This window comes from Diceros bicornis, chromosome 13 (genome assembly GCF_020826845.1).
Source record: "Diceros bicornis minor isolate mBicDic1 chromosome 13, mDicBic1.mat.cur, whole genome shotgun sequence".
Classification (NCBI taxonomy): Eukaryota; Metazoa; Chordata; class Mammalia; order Perissodactyla; family Rhinocerotidae; genus Diceros; species Diceros bicornis.
In genome coordinates, this window is record NC_080752.1 from 29,511,916 (window position 1) to 29,528,128 (window position 16,213).

At 38.5% G+C, this 16,213-nt stretch overlaps 1 protein-coding gene across 1 annotated transcript in view; it reads left to right on the top strand.

Moving 5' to 3' along the window:
* UBE4B (ubiquitination factor E4B) overlaps window positions 1-16,213 on the top strand; it is a 133,979-nt gene that overhangs the window by 49,548 nt on the left and 68,218 nt on the right. Inside the window, exon 3 of the mRNA XM_058552858.1 lies at window positions 11,161-11,296. Within this exon, the coding sequence (XP_058408841.1) occupies window positions 11,161-11,296 (136 nt within the window). The remainder of the gene's footprint in view (window positions 1-11,160; window positions 11,297-16,213) is intronic.

The following is a 16,213-nucleotide window of genomic DNA, read 5'->3' on the forward strand; positions in this document are numbered from 1 at the left end:
AGCAAGGGTTGGGAAGGGTTGGGAAGCAAGGGTTGGGAAGTCCTGCAGGTGGCTTCTCCCATTGTAGTCCCAGCTTCTTGCCATGCCATCTGCTTCTGTATTAGTTTGCTAGGACTACCATAACAAAGTGTCACAAGCTTGATGGCTTAAAACAACAGAAATATTCTCTTACAGTTCTGTAGGCCAAAAGTCCAAAGTGAAGTGTCAGCAGGGCCATACTCCCTCTGAAGCCTCTAAGAAAGAATCCTTGCCCCTTCCTTCTCTTGGTTGCTGGCAGTCCTTGGTGTTTCTTTGCTTGTGACAGCATCCTCCAATCTCTGCTTCCATCTTCTCATGACCATCCCTTTTGTGTGTTTCTGTGTCCAAGATTCCCACTCCTTATAAGGACAGCAGTTATTGGATTAGGGACCACTCTAATCCAGTATGACCTCATCTTAACTTGATTATACCTGCAAAGACCCTGCTTCCCAGTAGGAATATCATTTATGTACCTGTTTTTTTCATCTCTGTCACCTACTCCCTTTAGAACATAAGGTTAGGGCAAGGACCTTGTCATTATTGTTCATTTCCTTGTCCCCAGACCCGTGTTAGCACATAGTAGGTACTCTGTAAATGCCACTAGTTAAATGACTAAATGAATGAAAAATTTTTTTTTGTTAGAAACGTTAGAAGGAAAATAAGACTTGAGGGCTGGCCCCGTGCCTTAGTGGTTAAGTGCGTGCGCTCTGCTACTGGCGGCCCGGGTTCGGATCCCGGGCGCGCACCAACACACCGCTTCTCCGGTCATGCTGAGGCTGTGTCCCACATACAGCAACTAAAAGGATGTGCAACTATGACATACAACTATCTACTGGGGCTTTGGGGAAAAAACAGGAGGAGGATTGGCAATAGATGTTAGCTCAGAGCCGGTCTTCCTCTGCCAAAAGAGGAGGATTAGCATAGATGTTAGCTCAGGGCTGATCTTCCTCACAAAAAAAAAAAAAAAGACTTGAGTTCTATTTAGAGAACGTTTGCTGCCATTACTCTTTCACCATGACCAGCAGGTCTGTCTCTGCTTTTCCTGGTGCTCTGAGCAGAATTTTAAAAGTCCCTAAGCCTATTCATTTTCTTCTAAAATTACATAAACAAGTTATTACAAAATATTCCGGACATATGTGACAACATACATGAGGCATAGTAATGCCTGTGAACTCCCTGATGGAATCTCTGGCTCTCCACACTCGTCCTCCCACCAGCGGGTCACTGCTGTTCTGAATTTTGCATTCATCATTCTTAGACGTTTCTTAATTTTTTTACTGCATTGTTAATATGACATTGCTTGAGCCTTTTTTAAAACTTTATAAATATGGGTAGTATTTTTCTTACAGGTGATTGCCACTTTTTTACAGTCATCATTGATGATGTTATTTTTATATTTCAGTTCATCCAGCATTTATTTAGGGCTTAGTGCAGGTCAAACACAGTGCTAGGTCATGGGCATGCAAAGATGAGTGAGACTCAGTTTCTTTCCTGAAAGAGTTTACAATCCACTAGGGGAGAATGTGTTCTTTCGTTTCCTTTAAAAAAATCTGTGCTTATTAAATTCCTGGGAGGACACACTGGTTGTCTTAGTGCCTTCCCCCATCTTAGATCATTTTGTGATTGCTTAGTCTTCAGAAATTCTTAACACTCTTGAATGATTTTATTCCACAGTCTCGTTTTGGAATTATGGTTATCTTCCCTCTGTTGCCTCTGATGTTTACCCGTCTGGCATCTTGAATATATCCAACTAAAGCCTCACCCCTCCTGGCTATTGTGACCTCTTCAAAGACGTCCTCTGACACATCTTTATCAACCAGTTTCATCCTGACACAATTGTTAGGTGGAGCAAGTTCTCTCCTTGCCTTTGCTGTCCTCTAGAACCAGAGTTCTTAACTGCTGTCATTCCATGAGTCCCTTGGGCAAACTGGTGAAGCCTTTGCTCAGCTTCTCAAAATGTATTTTTATTTTTATTTTATTTATTTTATTTTGTGTGTGTATATGAGGAAGATCAACCCTGAGCTAACATCCATGCCAGTCCTCCTCTTTTTGGTGAGGAAGACTGGCCCTGAGCTAACGTCTATTGCCAATCATCCTCGTTTTTTTTTCCCTTTTTCTCCCCAAAGCCCCAGTAGATAGTTGTATGTCATAGTTGCACATCCTTCTAGTTGCTGTATGTGGGACATGGCCTCAGCATGGCCGGACAAGCAGTGCGTCGGTGCGCGCCCAGGATCCGAACCCGGGCCGCCATTAGCGGAGCACGCACACCCAACTGCTAAGCCATGGGGCTGGCCCCTCAAAATGTATTTTTAAATGCATAGAATAAAACATACAGGATTACAAATTATTACAATGATATAGAAATATAGTTATCAAAATATTTTTGAAGATTTTGATAAAGTAATTTGTGCGCTTCTTTATTAAACACTTTAAGTAAAAGATCTAGCCGTTGGTCAGATAGCTACTGTAATTTCTACCCCCTGAGATCTATCTCCATCTGTGGATAATAACCTCTGCTCTGGGAACAAAAATGAACAACAGGGCCTGTTTGGAACGAGTAAGAAGGCAAGTGATTTTTTCTGTCTCTGGGTAGTACTGGGGTCCAGGTTAGAAACACGGAATCTGTTTCCTCTGTCTGGCTATTAGTCTTTAATATACTTAGTAGGAGTTTAACCTAAACTTTTCTTTAATATTATGTTTGCAAGTGGTCTTATCCTGCTTCCATTCATGCATTTGGACACTTGTTTAATGCCTTCTGTTTACCAGGCACTGTATTAGGAACTAGGGATGCAAAGATGAGCAAGTCTCAGTGAGAGGCCTCGAGGGGCTTGCCGTCTAGCAGGAGGAGGTAGACTTGTGATGAGTTCTCCGTGCAGGAGCGCTGTACCTGATGCAGGGCCACAAATAGTCCCTGCCTCAGGCTCACAGCTATGGTGGTAATTTTTTTGAGAGAATTTTCACACAAGTATTTATCTGATTGAAAATCCTGCCTTTAAAAAAAAAGGGGATTATTACTTTTGAAAATAGGGAACATCCTTCCCTATCCCATTACAGTTGTTATTCTTATCTTTCCAAATTTGCTTGATTTGTTTTATTATCTGTTGTACATTTTAGTTTATGTTGGTTGTTACCAGTGATCTACTGAACACTGTAAATTCATGCAGCCTTCATTTAATACGTGTTTATTTAAATCCTCCCATATGTTTGTTAGGTTTTGTTCTAGGCCACATTGCTTTTAGTCTAGTGAGAGAAAGGAAAAATGGTTTTAAAAAACCATAAAATCTGTCAGGAGGTGATAATTGCTGGGGAGAAAAATAGAGAATTACGTTGGAGTAAGTACTGCTGGGAAGAAGGAGGCATTGCTGTTTTAAACAAGGTAGTTGACAGGAGGCCTCATTAAGAAGGTGACATTTTACAGAGACCTGAATGAAGCTAGGGAGCAAACCAAGTAGGTATCCATGGGGTGATCTTTCCAGACAGAAGAGACAACAGATGCAAAGGTCCTGGGGCAAAAATGGGCTCGGTGATGATTTGCAAGGCCTGGGGTGGAGCATTCATCTTTAATTTCCCCTTAATTTCCTTCTCCAGTTTTGATAATGAACATCATTATTGTGTGGTAGTACATTTGTAGGAGTTTCAACAAAATCAAAATCATTCTTTTATAGTAAATTTTCTTTGGCTAAGAATGCTATCAGGAATGACAATAAAATTATAACCTTGTCCTATCATTGGTTACTAATCTTGTGTTAAAACCCTTTTATTTTTCTTCAGAAAGAAGCCCTCTTGTTTCCATTGGGTCTACAGCTTGGGAGAGGGAGAGGTTTTGAGAGTGATTAAGAGGCTGACTGGAGGCAGAGGCTCAGGCAGAAGCCCCAAGGCCGGAGGGCTGCAGCGGGACCCCTAAAAGGCACCTGGGCTCAGGAGGCTCCCAGGCGTGGTTGAAATCCTATACTTTTAGCTTGTACGTTTTAGTTCTCTGAGTTGTAACAGGTGTATCCTATGCTGGCTTGGTTACTTCGTCTCACTGGAGTGGCCTTTTGGCCACCCAAGGGGGAGATGTTTTATATGTGTTTTTATTTTAATGGGCTCTTTTATTATAATGGAATATAGCATTATTCTAGGGTCATGCTAGTTACTTTCTGAATCTGGAAAAAGTGCTGACGTCTTATTAGTGAGATGTGTGTAGCTCTGGGAATTAGCTTTCTGTTTTGACATGGGGTTGATCCCTTCATTCTCTCCCTCTCTTCCCATTTAGTCCTTCAGCCTCTGGTGCATCTGACTCCACACTACTCGCTAGCACTCTGCCTGTACAGTGGGACATGACCTTTACGACAGCACTGCTTTCATTCCCTAGGTCATGCTTCCAAGTCTAGGGAAGGCACAGGAGTAAATATTGTGTGTGAGAGTGGTTTCCATAAAATGTAGCACGTGTCCCTTAGGGAATTGATGGCTTAATGGGAGAGATAAGATATGCCACCTGCTCAAAAGCCTTCTTTGTCTCCTTATTTCCAACTATAATCTAGTGCAAGAGCTTTCAAGGTGCCCTGTGATCAGGCTCCCTACCCCCTCTTCATGTAACTCCACGTCCTGATTTTCAGAGCACGTTCTCTGGTCCCATCCCAGTCTTCGTGCTCGACCCAGGATGCTTATAACCCTTCGAGATTGTGCCACACAAACCATTCTTAGTTTTGTGTGCATTTATCTTGTTTTCCTAACTAGATTGAAACTCTGAATAAAGCTGTCTTGTATTTCTCTTTTATCTGGTGAGCTCATAGTAGGTATCCAGAAAGTCGTTCTATGCAATGATTTGGGAATATGCTGGGAGTTTTTCCTGCCGTCTGCCTCTGGTCTCCCAATTGGAGTGTAAGGAAGTGCGTTTAAGAAAAATTAAGGTTTTGAAATCTTTGGATGCAGAAGGGTCTGTCACCTTTGATGCCTCGAGTTGAATGTTCACACTTTAAGAGTCTTTAATATTGAGCCCTAACCAGCCTCCAGCAAGTGAATGTCCTTCCAATTTGGCAGGATTCAGCACTTGAAGTGGACTCTTGAGCCACACCGTTTTCCTGCTGCCTCCTTCATCCCTTTCCTTAACTCAACAGAACTTCTCTGTTCCCTTCTGTCTCTCCCAGTGACACGAGATTTTATGATCCTAAAAAGAAAGATATAAAATACATTTTTGCCTCTATCACCCCAGGCCTCTTGATTATGAGCAATTGTTTTAAATCAGGTGACTGAACATGGTAGAGGAAAGAAACCAGCTCAACAGTGACCTGAGAAGAGCCTTCATAAAGCCCCCAGAAAGTGTCAACCATGCAGTGTTGCGGTGGTTTGGTTTCTTCTTTTGTTTCTAAAATTTGTATATGTTTTAGGAGGGGGATGCATAATACAGTATTTTGATTTGTTATTGTCAACTATGCAGCATTTTTTCAACTGAATACATAATTTCTAACTTTAATAAAACTGGAAAGGGCCGGAGATTTTCTCCTTCAGTCGCATCATTCTACAGATAGAGAAACGGAGGCGCTCAGGACTTAAATGACCTAACAAGTTACCTAGTTCACTCATAGCACCCTTCCTGTATGAAGCTGCAACCACAGATTTGGAAAGCAGCCTCAAAAGCCCTGTTATATTCAGTGAATATTTATTAAATATCTACTGTGAAAGGTATTGAGGTGTGGTGACTGTTTTCAGGAAACTCAAAATCAAGTTATATGCATATATTCTTTTTAAACCACAAGGGTTAGGTAGACTGTAATTTACAATTGTTTGTTCATTTTGAAATTTTTAAACAAGTGTTATTGTAAGTATAGAAGCATCAGTGGATCAGCAGGAATTATACTTTGTGCGATTATGAACTGATGGGTTGGGGATAAAAGTCATTGAAGACTGATGGAATAAGTGTGCCTCTGTCTCTTATGTAGTACTGAGACATGCTGAAAATGGACTAGACCAGAGCAAGTATTGAGTTAACAAAGGCTAACTTATTCTTTAAACTCGGGGGTTTGCCCTTGCTTCTCATTCCATTCTTGTCTGATGCGTAGAGGTATGTGTGTTTAGTTTATAAACACGTTCGCATTTGTTATTTCATTGGAACTTCACAACAGGACTATGACGTAGGCTGCACAGATACAATACTATCAGTTTATAAGTGAAAATATTAATAAAGTGATTTGCTCAAAGTCACGTAACTAGAATTCATGGAATCAGGGTTCCAGTCCTAGACTTTTTGTAAAATAAACGTTTATTTTGGTTATTCCAAAAATTATTATTTGGTTATTCCAATAATTATTATTATAAAATTATTCTTTAGATTTATAGAAAAGTTGCAAAGATAGTATAGAGAATTCCCATATGTCCTTCACCCAGTTTCCTCTAATGTTAATATCTAGTACATTTGTGAAAACTGAGAAATTAACCTTGGTGTGTTACCGTTAACTGAACACGAGTTTCCTTAGTCTTCTTTGGTCTGTGACAGTTTCTTAGTCTTTCTGTATTTTTCATTATCTTGACAGTTTTGAAGAGTACTTTGTAGAATGTCCCTTAATTTGGCTTTGTCTGGTGTTTTCCTCACAATTAGACTGAGGTTTTGGGTTTGGGGGAAGACTATCACACAGGTGAAGTGCCCTTCTCATCACATCATCGCAGGGTGCACAGTGCCCACGCAACATCCCTGGTGATGTTAACCTTCACCACATGGTTCAGCTGGTGCTCACCAGGTCTCTCCATGGTGAAGGTAGGATTTTTCCTTTCCCAGACTCAATTCTTTGGAGTTTCTAGCCTAGCCTGTCCTCAAGCAGTGGGAATTAAGCTTTACCTCCTGGAGGAAGGAGTATCTGCATATAGTATTTAGAATTCTTCTGTAAGGAGCATTTGTCGCTTCTCCCTGGTTGTTTATTTATTTAATCCTTGCTTATATCAGTATGAACTCACGTATATTTATTTTATACTTGGAGCTCTAATCCACATTACTATATTTATTTTTGTATTATTTATTTTATACGAATTGTTCCAGCTCTGACCATTGGGAGATTTTCCAGATTGACTCCATGTGTGACATGCCCATCCTTTTATCTTTTTGGACTCTGTCTTTCTGACACTATAAGATGGTCCAGGCTCATCTCGTGTTTTCCCTGCCCCAGCCCTAGAATCAGTCATTTCTCCAAGGAGCAGTCATGGTCTTTTGACTCCAAATGTATGATTCTTTGTATGATTCCTCCTTTTGACACTAAGGAAAGGAATACTGTGTCTCATAAATATGAAGATGAAAGCAGTTTTCTAATTTGAGTTGTTGGTTTTCTTGTCCCAATATTTTAGATACTACTGTTTTTCTTTACAGATTTGAAATTTCAATTTATTTGTGTTTCTTCACAAGAACAAAACGTTTTCACCAGGAAGTTAGGTGCTGATCAGATATGTCAATCTGCTTTATGGAATAGAATATGTTCATTTTAAGTTGCATTGAGGGATAAGGTTTGTTATTGGCCAAATAAAATATGAGTATACTCTCTATTTTCCATGAATGTTAACCCTTTAGTTTAGTTTATTGTCAAGATTTGTGTAAATAAGCTTTAGAATTTTTTTGTGTGTGTGTGAGGAAGATCAGCCCTGAGCTAACATCCGTGCTAATCCTCCTCTTTTTGCTGAGGAAGACCGGCTCTGAGCTAACATCTATTGCCAATCCTCCTCCTTTTTTCCCCCAAAGCCCCAGTAGATAGTTGTCTGTCATAGCTGCACATCCTTCTAGTTGCTGTATGTGGGACGCGGCCTCAGCATGGCCGGAGAAGCGGTGCGTCGGTGCGCACCCGGGATCCGAACCCGGGCCGCCAATAACAGAGCGGGAGCACTTAACCGCTAAGCCACGGGGCCGGCCCTAGAATTTTGATTATTAGTAGAATGAATGATTCTTTTTATGACACTAATATCTTTCTAAGTTTTGTTTTTGTAACTTTAGAATGTATAAAACATATAGCTTTGGTTTAAAATAGCTGTAATCAAAGAGCTGTTGAGTAGTGTGGGGTAGAGCAAATAGCAGCATTATCTTTGGACCTGTGTTTTAATCTCTGCTCTGTTTCTAACTTGCTGAAGGTCCTAAGGGAAGTTTTTAGACTTCGTAGATCTCAAAATTCTTATCTGTAAAAGAGGAGGATTGGACAAGATCCTTAAAGGCACTCCCTCCCTTTTTAAAACAGCTTTATTGAAGTTTGAAGGCCCCTTTTGGCAATTCTGTGCTACTTTTTATACTAGAATTTAGCCAGCTAGTATGCACACGTGTGTGTGTGTGTGTGTGTGTGTGTGTGTAAAATATTGGAATAGATCTAGAGTTACAGCTTAAAAATAGGCATTTGGTCTGGTTTATACTTGAAAGGGAGTATCATTCAGGAAATACTGCAGTACTAGGAGGAAAATCTTATAGAAATAAAATCCTTATTTTCTTTAAAATTCTGGCCTTCTCATACAGAATGCATAATTTACCTTTAACAAGCTCTTATTAGTCATAAAAGTTTGGAAAGCTGCCATCTTGAAGGTTTGTAGTTCATATTTTATTAAGCAGACATGGCTTTCTTCATTCTTTGTTACACACCCTCACTTTTCGTAAATTTTGTTTTTAAGTTGATATGTGGAGATGTTACTAATCTTTTAAAAGAGAGTCAGAGGAGGTTTTGTCTGTATTTTAATTCTTTAATATCTGGCTTTATGGAGATGAAGGAGGGGAAAGAAATCTGTATTCTTAAAAACTTGGCTTGGGGGCCGGCCCGGTGGCGCAAGCGGTTAAGTGCGCGCGCTCCGCTGCGGCGGCCCGGGGTTCACTGGTTCGGATCCCGGGCGTGCACAGACGCACTGCTTGGTAAGCCATGCTGTGGCGGCATCCCATATAAAGTGGAGGAAGATAGGCACAGATGTTAGCCCAGGGCCGTCTTCCTCAGCAAAAAAAAAAGAGGAGGATTGGCGGATGTTAGCTCAGGGCTGATCTCCTCACAAAAAAAAAAAAAAAAAAAAAAAAAACTTGGCTTCCTGACAGTGATTTCACAGGTTAGGGGTGAGAGAGGGTGAGGATGACCAAAGTGTGCGTGTGTGGTTTGAAAACAAAGCCGTATTTTGTACAATTGCTTTGATTTGTTTTTAGTTACATATTTAATTTATATTGATTCTAAATAAAGTCAAAGAAACCATCTATTTTTAAGTTTAAGAAAGGAGTGGGGGTCACATGGTGTGTAGAGATTGAGGAACACTAGTACACATAATTCTGGAGAGAATTGCCCCACTTGACACAGAATGTGAAGATCACATGGAGGATTCAGGAAAAAAAGAATTCAGGTGATATCCTTGATGTCTTATAAAACTATTGCAATTACAGTATATTACACTGTATGGTATACTCTGACAGTATATTACTATAGTTTATTGTACACACAGTATAACATAGTGTACTATATTACAAATACAGGTTTTCAGACAGCTTATAATTATTGGTTTAATTTTAGAACTGGGTTTATCAGGTAGAAATCTTAAAGCTGCTTAATTGATATCCCATAAAAATTATTGAACTTTATTATTGATTAATTTTAATTAAAAATTTGTCAGACCTTTCATTGTGATAGGTAAACTAATGTTCTCCTAAGGATGTTGTTGATGCTATATTATTTATTCCTTCCATAAATATTTATTGAGAACTTACTTTGGGTTACACTTCTTGTATTAATGAATTTAAAGTTTTACTGTCTTCTATAAGCTTATTTCAGAATTCTCACATTAGATGCTTTTGGTATTTTACTTGAGTCTACCTAAGAATGGTGAAAATTTAGTTTCTCTTTTCCTTTATGAGTCCTGTAGAAGTTTTAATAAACAGGTATGTGTTAAAACCTTCTATCAGGAATGCATAAATGTTTTGTAATGTTCTTCAATGAAGAGACATTAAAAGTTGGCAAGTTTACTTTCTTAGAATGCTGAGAGCGTTCAAGTTTTATTCACTTGGTAGTTGTGTCAGCTACAAATGGTAACTCAAGTTGTTTTGTTTTTAAAACACGTGAGTCTCATTCTTCTTTCAGCAACATAGGTATATATTTTTAAAATTACTTGCAAATGCCTAGGTAAACTTTTTTTTTCACGAGGAAAATTAGCCCTGAGCTAACATCTGATGCCAATCCTCCTCTTTTTTTTGTTGTTTTTTTTGTTTTTTTTTTTGGCTGAGGAAGATTGGCTCTGGGCTAACATCCATGCCCATCTTCCTCTATTTTATATGGAACACTGCCACAGCATGGCTTGACAAGCGGTGCATCGGTGTGTGCCTGGGATCTGAACCTGCGAACCCCGGGCAACCAAAGCAGAGCATGCACACTTAACCACTGCGCCACTGGGCCAGCCCCTAGGTAAACTTTTTTTTGTAGAAAGATATTCAGAGTTAAAGTAATTTTTTAAATTCTATGAGAAACATGGTTTTAAAGACGTTGAGAGAAGTGATCTGTCCCTTTACTCATGGCTGTGGTTCACCATATTGTGAGCTCTGCAAGGGCAAGAACAGCGTCAGGTTTTTTTATTCTCCCCAAACGATCACAGATAGGATGTTCAATCAATAAATGGATTGATCTCTATTTAAGGGTATGGCTTAGGGGGGTCTATTTGCAGGTGTTCAACATTTTATTATGAAAATGTTAAGCATACAGCAAAGTTGAAAGAATTTTGCAGTGTATACCCATATACTCACGATCTAGCTTCTACCATTAACATTTTACTCTATTTGTTTTATCAACATCTGTCCATCTGTATGTCTCTATATCTTTTGATTAATGTATCTTATTTTTGGTACATTTCAAGGATTTTTCTGGACTCGCATGGAAGCAAATTTGTATTTGGGTTCATAGTTTGAATTGGTGAAAGAGAGGGTGATGAGGAGTCAGTTTTAGGTATCAGATATAACTCTGTTACTAACCTCATATGATGTATATTGATAAATTATGATTTCTTGCTAATGTTCCTAGGATTTTAATATTACTTCTGCATTTAGTATAATCTTCTGATAGAAATTCCTCAGTTGCCGACTGTCATGGTGGTATGAATGCCGATTGTGGATGTTTACTGTTGCCATACAAATAGCTTTCATGTTATTTCACATGAAACTTCATCTTTCATATCTTTTCTGCTTAGGAGTAGCCCATCGAAGCCAGAGCAGTGAAGGAGTCAGTTCTCTCAGCAGCTCGCCCTCCAATAGCCTTGAAACACAATCTCAGTCTCTGTCACGTTCCCAGAGCATGGATATTGACAGTGTCTCTTGTGAGAAAAGGTAAAGGAAGCCAATTTTCCAGTAAGTTATTTTATTTATGGAAAGGGAAAGATCCATTCACCTTAGTCTCTGCTCTAGTAGTCACAAATGCCAGCCTAGAGATCCATGCAGTCCTTAGCAAATTAGAGCGAAATTTATTAAATTTTAAGGTCTTTGTATTATTCTGAAATGTTCTTCATACCTTTTTATGTTTTTGTTGTTGAAATGTCTTTTATGAAATAATGGTGTAGGTGGTAAAAAATGATTTTTTTAAATGTCCTTATTTTGTAAATAGAAAGTTGGCAAGCATATGTCAGTCCCTAAAATTTCTTCTGAGTTTTACTGATGGGCGAAATATAAAAGTTTGGAAAGGTACGGACAGGTAAGCCAAATACCCTAGGAGCTCCATAAGGATCAGGGTGTCCTAGAGCAGAGACTTCCTATGCTGCAAGTGTGCCGTGAATGGGTGACAGAGTGGCTGAGATATTGATTCCTTTATTCCTTGGGCAAGCCAGACCCCCACCCCCACCCCCAGGACCCATCTCCTCTACCCTCAAGCAGCCCCCTCTGTTTATGTCAGTGGGCGAGACAAATACCATTTTCTATGTGTGTTATGATGTGAAAAAGGTTGAGCACTGGTATAGAGCTTCAGCACTTGGTGGGTTTGGGGCGAGGAGCCAGATCAGAGATAACCCCCCATCAGGCAAGAATTCAGGAACAGCTATACTCTCAGGGAAAAGATGAAGTAGAAAAAAAATCAATCCCCTCGAGTAAAAACAATTGTGTTTTTATTACCTTTGCTCTGAGTAGACATATTTTTTAAAAATCAAGTCAGCTCTGCAATTTCATGGCCAGTAGGTGACTTTCATATGCGTTTAGCACCTAGATTTACACTGTTGGTGTAGTCTGAAAAACCTCAAGCCAAGAACTGTCATACAATGAACCCAGGCCTGCACTGCCTTTAGGCATCTAGGAGAAGCAAACATAAATCATTCAAGTCTTCAGAGAATTTCCTTAAAAAATTTCCAAGAAATAAGAGCTCACGGTCAAAAATCACAAAACGCACTAGAAAAAAGCCATCCTGAGTAAGAGTCAGCAGAATCACTAACAACAGAATTATTCATTTAGAGATTTGGGGGTTTTGGAATTATCAGTTACAGAATACAAAATATGTATGTTTAAATAAATTCAAAAGGGATTTGAAAACATGAATAAGGGGCAAGTGACTATAAAAACAACCAAGCACATATGAAAAAGAACCAAAAAGAATTTCTAGAAATGAAAAGATAATAATTCAAACTGAAAACTTGATGTAAGAGTTAAACAGTGGATTAGACATAGCTAGAAAGAATTAACAAATGGAATGATAGAGCTGAAGAAATTACCCGGAGTGCACCACAAAGAGAAAAAGAGATGAAAAATATGAAAGATGTTTAGAGATATAGAGGGCACAGATGTAATATATATCTAATAGAAATATCAAAATGAGAGAATAGGGAGACTTGGAGAAATTCCCCACCCCCCTCCTTATTCCGTGTTTCTTCCTCTACTGGTTTGGCAGCCATTATCAAAAAGATAAATGGCTAAGAATTTGTCTAGAGTTGATAAGTGACATGAATCCTCAGATTCAGGAAGCCCAGCAACTCGCAAGCGGGTTAAACAAGAGAAATTCATATCTGGACATTTTATAGTAAAATTGCAGAACACCAAAAACAAAGACCTTTAAAGCAGCCAGAGAGAAAGGAGGGCTTACCTACAAAAGAGTGACAGTTAGATGTCTCAGTGATGGAAGCCATAGGGTGGTGGACATAATGGCATTAAATGCTGAAAGAAAGTGACTGTCAACTGGGAATTGTGTACCCTTGTGGAATTATCTTTTAAGAGCAAGGGTGAAGGGGCCGGCCCGGTGGCGCAAGCAGTTAAGTGCGCACGCTCCGCTGCGGCGGCCCGGGGTTCGCTGGTTCGGATCCCGGGCGCGCACCAACGCACTGCTTGGCAAGCCATGCTGTGGCGGCGTCCCATATAAAGTGGAGGAAGATGGGCACAGATGTTACCCCAGGGCCGTCTTCCTCAGCAAAAAAAGAGGAGGATTGGCGGATGTTAGCACAGGGCTGATCTCCTCACCAAAAAAAAAAAAAAAAAAAAAGAGCAAGGGTGAAATAAAGACATTTATAGATTTAAAAAACAAACAAACCAAAAAACAAAAACAACCTGATAGTCTGCCACCAGAAGACCCCAACTTTTAACAGATGTAGTTTAAGAAGAAGGAAAAATGATCTCAGGACTAATGTCTGAGATGCAAGAAGGAAGGATGAGTGAAGAAAATAATAAACGTCGTAAATCTAAACAAACACTGATGGTATAAAACAATAATAGTGTATAAAATAATATTGGGGAAGAGAAGTAAAAAAAATCAGATAGATCTAACATAGTAGAGAGCAATAGCAGGTAAGCGGGAAGGGAGGTGATAAGAGCAAGGTCCTTGTGTACATGGGAGAGGAGTGAAGATACTGGCCAGCTTTTAGATTTTGAGTTAAGAATACTTGATAAAATTTCAAGGGTAACCACTAAAAGAATAGAAGGAGGATATATCTTCCAAACCAGTAAAGGGAAATTATGGAACAGAGGTGAGGAAGTGGGGGGATTTAAGTCAATTCAAAGAAAGAAACCATATTTTAAAAAAGAGACAAACAGCACAAAATTAGATGGTTAAAAGAAATGAGAATATGTCAGTAACCACAGTAAATCACAGTGAAAAGGCATAGGTTGGATTAAAAGCAAAACAGTACCCAGCTTTATCCATTTATGGAAGGCATACCTGAAACATTAGGTTACAGAAAGATTGAAAGTAAAAGAAAGAGAAAAGATATACTAGGATAATACTTAACAAAAGAAAATTGGGGTGAACATATTCATACACTAGACTTTAAGGCACTAAGTAGAATAGAAATAAGCTAGAAATAAGCACTATATAATGATAAATGTTTAGTTTACCAGTAGGATATAACAGTTTCCAAAGTATATGCACTTAGTAACGTAACAGCCACAGGTAATAAAGCAAATATTGATAGAACCAGAAGAAACTGACACATACATAATCATACTGGGAGACTTTTAACATGACTTTTCAGCCATCGATAAATCAAAGAGAATAAACATCAGTAAGCATATGGACAAATTAAACAACACAGCTAACAAGCTTGATTTAATTGAAAGATACAGAACTTTGTGCTCTGCGGTTGGAGAATACACATTCTCTTCTAATACCCATCCACCAAAAAGAGTCAGAATCATATAGATCATGTTTTCTGACTAGTACATTAGGTTAGATAATCAATATAGGAAAAAAACTTTTAAAAAACTCTCATACACTTGGAAAATTTAAAAACAGAGCATGCTTCTAAATACAGGTGAAAGAAGAGATCAGAATGGAAATTGGAAAGTATCTAGAACTGAACAATAACAAATATTTCATATCATAATTTGTGTGTAATAGCTAAAGTGATCCTTAGAAGAAAATATAAAGCTGTAATGTATTAAAAATGTCAAAAAAAAAAAGAGGGTACTACAAATAAATATTAGGAATAAAAACCCTTTTCTTGGTGTACTATTGCCCTGGATATGTTCTTGGCTAACCTCCCTTATATTTTTGCTCGTATGGCATTTCTCAGAGAGGCTCACCCTATTTAAAATGGAAAGCCCTGCACTCTCAATTGCCTTTTCTCTGCTCTGTTTTCTTTAATTTTTCCATAGTATTTATCATTATACTACATGCTTTGCTTATTTATTATGTTTATTGCTTATTATCTTTCACCTTGTAACTAGAATATAAGCTCCGAGACTCAGGGATTTTTTTTGTCTCTTTTGATCATTGACATCTCAGACATCTAGAACGATACCTACGTAGAATGGACTCTCAGTAATAATTGTTATTGAAAAAGAGAATGCCATGAAAAATATAAATATGCAAAATAGAAATAAATTTGAAAATTTAGATGAAAATCAAATCCTAGAAAAACATAATTCTCCCAAAATTGACTCAAGAAGAAAGAGAGAACATGAATAATCAAAAACCATGAAATGAATCAATATTTTAAAATTTTCCAGAGCCAGCCCTGATGACCTAGTGGTTAAGGTTCGTGCACTCTGCTTCAGGGGCCCAGGTTCAGTTCCCCGGCACGGAGCCACACCACTTTTTTGTCAGTAGCCATGCTGTGGCGGCAGCTCACGTAGAAGAACCAGGAGAACTTACAACTATACACAACTATATACTGGGGCTTTGCGGGCACAGGGGGGCAGGAAGAAAAAAGGAGGAAGATTGGCAACAGATGTTAGCTTAGGGCGAATCTTCCCCTGCAAAAAAAATAATAAATTTGCTAAGAAAGCACCTTGCTCGTATAATTTTCTAGGTAAGTCTGCCATTTCAACTTGATACAAATTTTCCCAGATAATTAAAAAAAATAGAGAACACTTACCAACTCAATTTATGAGGCTAATATGACCTTAATATCAAAACCAGATAAGAATAATATAAAAGAAGAAAATTAATTACATGGTAATCATACTCATAAACATCTTTGCAAAAATCTTAAAATATTGACAAATCAAATACTTGCAACACATAAAAAACAGATATATATGGGGCTAGATGCCAGGTTACTGTGAGCCAGTGTAGTAGTGATTGGAACGGTCATAAGGGGGGATTTTGGGGTGCTGGTAATGTTCTATTTCTTGATCTAGGTGCTAATTACATTAGTATGTTGCCTTTGTGAGACTATTGAGCCAAATACACATGATCATCTATGCATATTTCTGCATAAATATTTCAATTAAAAGTTTAGTTAAATATAATATAACAACATAACATGATCAACTTGGGTTTGTCTCAAGAATGCAATAACTCTAATGCTTTAACATTAGAAAATGTATAAGTATCAT